We start from the raw sequence: 9,002 nt of genomic DNA, 5'->3' as shown, positions 1-9,002 counted from the left end.
TTCATAATATCATTGCATGAAGTTGTAGTAATATAATATATGGCACAAGAGTCATTGTAACTTTAATGTCATAATTATTATCCTTATTATCATGATAATTTTATTATTATTATCACCATTATCATCATCATCAGTATTATTATTATCATTATTATTATCATTATTGTTATTATTATCAATATTATCATTATTATCATTATAATCATCATCATTATATTCATCGCTATATTACTATTATTATTATCATTATAATCATCATCATTATATTCATCACTATATTATTATTATCATTATCATTATCATGATTACTATTCTAATTATCATTATTATATTACCATTACTAACATTACCATTGTTATTGTCATCTTTATCATTATCATTACTATTGCTTTTTATTATCATCATTGCTTTTGATATCATTATCGTTGCTGTTAATATCCTTATAATCATTCTTATCATTATTACTAATGTCATTATTATCATCATCGTTGTTGCGATCATTAAAATCATTATCATCATTATTATTATTATTACCATTATCTCTTTCTTCTGCGCATGGATTTCGTTCCTACATTAACCCAATGACAAATACACACAAAAACAGTGTAGCTAAGTTTATTTCTTGATTTACCACCCTGGCTAACTGCACAGGGGTTGGCAAGCTGTAGTACATTCGATGCATGGCCATAGCATTGTATAATAATATTACGTTATCGTAATTATCTCTCTTTCTCTCTCTCTCTCTCTCTCTCTCTCTCTCTCTCTCTCTCTCTCTCTCTCTCTCGCTCTCTCTCTCTCTCTCTCTCTCTCTCTCTCGCTCTCTCTCTCTCTCTCAATCTGTTTGTCTGAACCTCTCTCACTCTCTCTCTATATATATATCTATCTGCCAGCGTTTCATTCTCTTCTTCTTCCCCTTCTATCCCCTCCCCTCCCCTCCCCTCTCTCTCTCTCTCTCTCTCTCTCTCTCTCTCTCTCTCTCTCTCTCTCTCTCTCTCTCTCTCTCTCTCTCTCTCTCTCTCTCTCTCTCTCAGTTTGAAGAAAAGGATGATTACAAAGTCCTTTATCTACTTATCTACCAAGTCGGTGTACAGTTTGGGCGTGGAAAGGTTGTTACATTTGTTATGTTGTTGTTGTTATTTGTTATCATAATCTTTCAACATTATTGTAGTTTGTATTATATCAGTTTAACGAAAAGAATGATTACAAAGTCCTTTATCTACTCATCTACCAAGCCGGTGTACAGTTTGGGTGTGGAAAGGTTGTTACATTTGCTATGTGGTCATGTTGTACTACATTCTAAATTTCAGATACAACATAAATATATCTTCTGCGACATCAAGTGATATGAAATAGTTACATAGTTCTCTGTACCTCATGTTAAGTGGTCTGAAAAACCTGTAACACGTAACACTAAGATATAATGTACAGGTGTTCGCTTATATTCTTCATTACATTGTTTACAGTTTGTTTCTTTCGACATTACAATCTGCACTGATCTGCTAATAAAATTTATATCAAAGCCTGATTCTTGCTATCGAAATATCAGTCTTGTTCTTGTTTTATATAAACCATAGACGAAAGGTATTGTTCGTAAACCGGTCATAGTGCTTCATATTACAGCTTTCAGGCCGTTGAGAATTAATTAAACTCAGTCAAAACCTCCTTGAATAAAATCAATGGCTCCAAATGTGGCGTTTTTACCCCGTAGACTTTCGACGCCTCTCCCTTGCTACTGATCGCCAGTGTTACCACCTCTACGGAAAATGATCCGAATGCGACGCCACGGCCCAGATTTCGGCATCGATTAGTCTTTGTAAATCAATGGCATTTCGGATCTCGTTATAAATATATATCTAAATACCAATCTTAAGTTATAATATCGTAAAAAAAATATAATATCGTGAAAAATTATAACCAATTTGAGAAAGTTACAGACATTTTTCAAGCCGAAGTCTGGGCTCTACCATCGCATTCGGATCCGTTGCCGTAATGGTGGCACTTCCCGATCGCGTTTCCCTCCAGTTCTCTCCTTAACCTGAGCGACCTGTCATTGTTCTGACGAGGATCAGCTGACACTGACGCTGCAAACAACGCTTGTTTACATCACGGGAACGACATTAACCCTAAGAACAGAGACATAATTTCGCTAAGTGCCTCCTCCCATTCCCTTGAACACGTGTTTATATTTTTTTCGTCTTTTTTTTTGGGGGGGGGGGGGGAAGGGGGACTTTTTTTTTGTTGTGTTATGTATTGGAAAAAAAGAAAAGTACTTTCACTGTGAGAGCATCGTGAAGTACGTATCTCATGCAAAGAGAAATTTCGACATCTCATATAAGGAAAAAAATTAGTCAAGTCCCCCCTAGCATTTAAAAACATTTTCTTTGTAAGCCACCATCGCCCACTAAAAAAAAAACTTACACACATTTTATTTATGAAAATAGCTTCATTGAAATACGAAATTGCTTCTCTTACTATTCAAAAGATCATGCTGTAGATGGAGAATTCAAAATTAAATGACGATTGTTGACAGGAAGTGTATAAATTCAGACTGTCCTACATTAACTACTATTCTTATCTTTAAAATATTCCATTCCCGGCATAGATTGGCTTTTACGTTTAATATTAGTTGTTTTATTTCTATCTTGTGATTAACACTGCATCTGTTAAAAGAAAAATAATTCATAATACGCATTTTCCTGTATCATTCATCCACCAACAATCTCTCTTCTCTTCTCTCTCTCTCTGTGTTCTCTTCTCTCTCTTTCTCTCCCTCTCTCACTGTCTCTTCTCTCTCTCTTTCTCTCTCTTCTCTTCTGTCTCTCTCTTTCTCTCTATCTTCTCTTTCTCTCTCTCTCTCTCTCTCTCTCTCTCTCTCTCTCTCTCTCTCTCTCTCTCTCTCTCTCTCTCTCTCTCTCTCTCTTCTCTTCTCTCTCTTTCTCTCTCTCTCTCTTACTGTCTCTCTCTTCTCTCTCTTTCTCTCTCTCTCTTACTGTCTCTTCTCTCTCACTTTCTCTTTCTCTCTCACTTTCTCTTTCTCTCTCTCTTCTCTTTCTCTCTCTCTCTTCTCTTTCTCTCTCTTTCTTCTCTTTCTCTCTCTCTTCTCTGTCTCTCTCTCTCTTTCTCTCTCTCTTCTCTTTCTCTCTCTCTCTTTTCACTTTCTCTCTCTCTTCTCTTTCTCTCTTCTTTTGTCTATTATTTGCTTTTTCACCCACAAATGCACCACCAATCCACCTTTTTTCATTTTCTACCTCACTTCACACCTGTCAACACAACTCGCACAAATCAACCTGTCAATCCACATCTCACAATCCACCCACTCATCCATTTCCAACCCCATCCACTCATCCACACTCACAATCCACCCACTCATCCACTTCCACCCACTCTTCCACCTCCAACCCTTCATCCACTCATCCACACTCACAATCCACCCACTCATCCACTTCCAACTCCATCCACACTCACAATCCACCCACTCATCCACTTCCACCCACTCATCCACCTCCAACCCTTCATCCACTCACTCCCACTAACGGATCTCCCCTTTCTTTTGTTTCCCGCCAAAAAGGTTAGACTAGGATGCGCGGCCAATATGGCGGACTGGGCGCATGTGCAGTGGCGGCTCTCGTACTCTTCCTAGCCACCGCCGCCGCCCAACAGGACTACTATGAGGTCGACCCCGAGACAGCTGACCTCTTAGATGTAAGTAGGAGAGAGAGAGGAGAAGGAGGAGGAGAGGAGAAACAAGGAGAAGGGGGAAGGGGGAGAGATATTTGAAGAGGGAGTGAGAATGAGGGAGGGACACTGAAAGAGGAGGAGGAGAAAGAAGGAGAAGAGGGAAGGGGGAGAGAGATTTGAAGGGGGAGTGAGAATGGGAAGTAGGGAAAGAGGGAAGGAGACGGAAAGAGGAAGAGAGGAGAAAGAAGGAGAAGAGGGAAGGGGGGGACAGAGACTGGAAGAGGGAGTGAGAATGAGTAGTGAAAGAGGAAGGGAGACTAAAAGAGAGAGTGAGATAGAGAAGGCGAGGAAAGCAAGAAGGAAGGAGACTAAAAGAGAGAGTGAGAAAGAGAAGAGAGGAAGAGTGAGGAAGACTGAAAGAAAGAGTGAGATAGAGAAGGGGAGAAAACCGGGAGGGAAGAAGACTGAAAGAGAGAGTGAGAATGAGAAGAGGCAAGGAGGGAAGGAGAATGAGGGAGAGAGTGAGACAGGGAAGGAGAGGAAAGCAGAAGGAAAGGAGACTAAAAGAGAAGAGGGAAAGAGAGAGTAAGACAGAGAAAGAAAGGTAAGCAAGAGGAACGGTGAATAAAATAGTGAGAAAAGGAAGAGGGAAAGAAGAAGGGAAGGAGACTGAAAGAGAGAGTGAGAAAGAGAAGAAGGAAAGGGAGAGGGAAGAAGATTGAAAGTGAAAGATAAAAAGAGGAATGCATAAGAGAAGATGACTAAGGTGATGTGAGAAGAGAGGAGGGAAGGAGACGGAAAGAGAAAAGGGAAAGAATGGGAGAATGAAAGACAGAGATAGGAAAGGAGAGGAAAATAGGAGGGAAGGAGACTAAAAGAGCGAGTGAGAAAGAGAAGAAGAAAAGAGGGAGGGACACTGAAAGAGAAAGATTTAAAAAAAAAAACGAGGTAAGCACGAAAGGACACTGAAAAAGAGAGTAAGATAAAAAACAAAAAACAAAAAAAAAAGGAGGAGAAAAACAGGGGAGAAAGAGATTGAAAGAGAGCAAGCGCTGGTGGGCGAGGAACAGAGATGAATTGATGAAAAGGCAGACAAGTTGAATGGCGGAGATTGATACGGAGAGACAGGGATAGGGTGGGAGAGAAATAACATGACAGGGAGGGTGAAAAGATAAAGGATGGTGAAATACGAATATATATATATATATTTATATATATATATATATATATATATATATATATATATATATATATATATATATACATATATATATATATATGTATATATATATATATATATATATATATATATATATATAGAGAGAGAGAGAGAGAGAGAGAGAGAGAGAGAGAGAGAGAGAGAGAGAGAGAGAGGAGAGAGAGAGAGAGAGAGAGTGTGAGAGAGAGAGAGGGGGGGGGGCGGGCAGAGGAAGCACAAAGATATTTAGAGAGAAAACAAAGAGAGAGAGAAAAAAAAAGTTACTAAAATAAAAGTAAGCAGGTTCAGGTCGAAGAAAAAATAATAAAGATATTTAGTCTCTATTTATAGTATGTTTAAATCAAATTCACGACAGGTTAAAACCTAATTTTATCTGCCACCATCGCCCACTAAAAAAAAAAAAAAAAAAAAAAAAAAAAAAAAAAAAAAAAAAAAAAAAAAAAAAAAAAAAAAAAAAAATCGTACACACATTGTATTTATGAAAATACCTTCATAGAAATACGAAATTGCTTCATTTAACTTAAGGCCGTGTCACACTAGCACTTTTTCCGTCATTTTTTTAACCATTTTATTTAACATAAATACAAACATTCTCGAATATAGCTCTTGATCTGACTTTGTTTGGCTGAAAAAGTTGACGGAAAGGTTTTCAGACGGAAACCATCATTGTCGTTTGACTAGAAAATCGGCAATTCGCTCAAAAATGGAGAAAATTTCAGAAAATGGTCTAAAAATTTACGGAAAAAGTGCCAGTGTGACAGCACCTTAACTAAACTAAGACTAACAGATTCCTCGTCTCTTCCTCAGGCTCTTCAGCCGCAATATGAACCAGAGTCCGACCTAGACTTTGGCTACGGGAAGCGCCGCAGTGACTACGCCTTCGGCCTCGGAAAGCGCACCCCCAGCTATGCATTCGGACTGGGCAAACGCCAGAATATGTATTCCTTCGGCCTCGGCAAGCGTTCGGATGGCTTCAGCCTCGGCTTTGGCAAGAAGTCGGGCCACTATAACTTCGGCCTCGGAAAGAGAAGCGTCGAGGGCCAGATGGAGCCTCCGGAGACCTCAGTGGAAGAAGCGGAGGACGAGGATAAGAGGAGAAAGAAGAGAGAGGCGGACGTGAGCGAAGGGTCGGCGCACGAGGAGGACAAGAGGGCGAGCCAGTACGCCTTCGGGCTCGGCAAGAGGCCAGATCCCGAGGAGAGCAACAAGAGGGACAGGTTATACGCCTTCGGTCTAGGCAAGCGCGTCTCGGAGGAGAAGAGAGACCGAACTTACTCCTTTGGTCTGGGCAAGAGGGAGTCCGACTTCGAGAAGCGACAGCGCGACTACGCCTTTGGACTTGGCAAGCGAGACCTCGATGGCGACATGGACAAGAGGGCCAACAAGTACGCATTCGGACTCGGCAAGCGGGCGAACGAAGACGAGGACGCAGCCAGCCTCTTTGCGTTCGGACTCGGCAAGCGTCCGTCGGCATACAGCTTTGGCCTCGGGAAGCGCAGCGGCGGCGACGAGGAAGAGTACGACTCCTACGTGTTCAGCGACGACGACCAGGAAGGCCAGTCCGAGGAATACGACGACGAAGACTCCAAGAGGTCAGCCGCCTATGCCTTCGGCTTGGGGAAGAGGAACGAAGTCCCTGATCCCGAAACGGAGAGAAATTCCTACGACTTTGGTCTTGGCAAGAAATCGGGCCACTACGCCTTCGGTCTCGGCAAGAGAGGAGGACCTTATGAATTCGGTCTGGGAAAGAGAGCAGGACCTTATGAATTTGGTCTCGGAAAAAGGGCCAGCCCCTACGAATTTGGTCTGGGAAAGCGCGCAGGTCCTTATGAATTCGGTCTAGGAAAGAGAGCAGGACCTTATGAATTCGGTCTCGGCAAAAGGGCCGGTCCTTACGAATTTGGACTTGGCAAGAGAGCAAGTCCCTACGAATTTGGTCTGGGAAAGCGCGCAGGTCCTTATGAATTCGGCCTCGGAAAGCGAGCAGGACCATATGAATTCGGCCTCGGCAAGAGGGCCGGCCCTTACGAATTTGGACTTGGCAAGAGAGCAAGTCCCTACGAATTTGGTCTGGGAAAGAGAGTAGCAGCTTATGAATTTGGACTTGGCAAGAGAGCAGGACCATATGAATTCGGTCTCGGAAAACGCGCTGGGCCTTATGAATTCGGTCTCGGCAAGAGAGCAGGACCTTATGAATTCGGCCTCGGCAAGAGAGCAGGACCTTACGAGTTTGGCCTCGGTAAGAGAGCAGGACCTTACGAGTTTGGCCTCGGCAAGCGCGCGGGTCCTTATGAATTTGGTCTCGGCAAACGCGCAGGCCCCTACGAGTTCGGTCTGGGCAAGCGGGAAGACTGGTACGACATCGGCAAGAAGGCCGGCCACTACTCCTTCGGGCTGGGCAAGCGCAGCGGCCAGTCGCCCTACGGCTTCGGCAAGAAAGCTGGCCACTACTCCTTCGGGCTGGGGAAGCGCTCCGCCGGCCCCTACGCCTTCGGGCTGGGCAAGAGAGACGCGAGAGGCGGCCTGGACCTCGACCAGTCGCCAGCATACGCCTCCGACCTGGGCAAGAGGATAGGCTCAGCGTACAGCTTCGGGCTCGGCAAGCGCGACTCCAGCGACGCCGCCGCCGAGCCCGAAGAGGCAGCGGACGGACAAGAAACGGAAGATCAATCATCGTCTTAAACATACTCTCTAGGCCTACTCAAAAGACAAATTTAACAAAAAAAAATGAGATATATAAAAAATATATATATATAATAAACTAATACGAGTTACCAGTGACGCGCTTCGCTCTACGTACTCCCTCCCCCAACCGTGCTCCCGCTCCTAAACCCGCTTCTGCTCAGATACCTAAGTCTACAACCGATGCTTCTTTGGGGTTTACGAGTACAGTTTCAGCACACGATCAGGTCTGCCAGGAAGGGATTCGAACGCCGCAGTTCTGATGAAGCCACTACTTGCCGACAAGCCAAATGACAGATTTGTCGAGTCGGGTGATCCGTAAATTCTGATTCTGACTCTCGAGTCCGGTGAAAAATGGAAAGGAATACACCGGTTGGAGAAACAGCGAGATAAGTGAAGGATGTTTGATAGCGTCAGATTCTTTCTTTCTTTTTTTTTTTTTTTTTTACTTTAGCTGGGACTTACGCTTATTTTTAACTCTTAGATGATTTACGAAAACGCTTTTGTGAAGTGACGAGGAGAAACATACAACTAAATAGGCACATTTTACCCGTGACATCCAATTTTCTGATGATAAGTTTGATTGTTTTTGCGTGGTCAAAATTGTGATTATATTATTTGATCAAACTTTTTACTAGGAATGAGAGAGAGAGAGAATGCATGTGAGAAAGGCCGACAAGACTGAGAAACAGACACAGACAAAAGATACGAGAGAAAGGTAAATGAGACCAAGAGAGAAAGAGGGAGAGAGAGAGAGACACTGATTCATCATAATATTTCTTCTCGCGCAGCTTGTACGTGGAAGGAAAAGACACCTTTAAACACCCTTTACTTTCTCCGCTGGATAGATAATTTCCTCCCGACGCTCATTTCCACACCGAAGACTATTTATACTCACTTCTTCGCTTTCTGAAAACACTGCGAAGCGAAATGAGAAAAGGGAGTCCATGTTAAAGAATGTGCATGACATCGCGAGTAAAGTTATACAACAATGTTGTTGTTTTTTCTATAACCCGGAGCACTTCTATTATTGCAGTTGTTGAGGTTATAGTATACTCATATGAATCTCAATATATATATATAAATGTTTGTCTATGTATAAGACTTATAGATAAAAGAATACTATGGAATAAAAATAAAGACTCGCGATACGGTGGACATGGACTTAGAAGCTTAGTAACTTCAGGACTTCAGAACTTCTTCGAGCTGTTACTCTCCTTCAAAGACAAGATGGCGCTGTTGCTGTTGCTGCCACGGCTTCTTCCTCCCTTTATTCAAGAGCGCCGGCGATGTTATATACACAAGCAAGGTATCCACCAAAGACCACAAGACGAGAGAGCGCTACATATATATATATATGTATAACGAACTCCCCCAAACTCCTTACCCACTATTACCTCCCCCAATCCCTCTACCTACCCTC

At 42.6% G+C, this 9,002-nt stretch overlaps 1 protein-coding gene across 1 annotated transcript in view; it reads left to right on the top strand.

The window, feature by feature from the left end:
* AstA (allatostatin A) overlaps positions 1-8,572 on the top strand; it is a 170,117-nt gene extending 161,545 nt beyond the window's left edge. Inside the window, exons 2-3 of the mRNA XM_070124184.1 lie at positions 3,569-3,702; positions 5,705-8,572. Coding sequence (XP_069980285.1) covers positions 3,580-3,702; positions 5,705-7,579 — 1,998 coding nt within the window. The 5' untranslated portion in view covers positions 3,569-3,579 and the 3' untranslated portion in view covers positions 7,580-8,572. The remainder of the gene's footprint in view (positions 1-3,568; positions 3,703-5,704) is intronic.
* The last annotated feature ends 430 nt before the right edge of the window (positions 8,573-9,002 follow it).

This window comes from Penaeus vannamei, chromosome 8 (assembly GCF_042767895.1).
Source record: "Penaeus vannamei isolate JL-2024 chromosome 8, ASM4276789v1, whole genome shotgun sequence".
NCBI classification, from domain to species: domain Eukaryota; kingdom Metazoa; phylum Arthropoda; class Malacostraca; order Decapoda; family Penaeidae; genus Penaeus; species Penaeus vannamei.
Note: the sequence above shows the minus strand (reverse complement) of the source record. Positions and strands in the feature narration are given on the sequence as shown.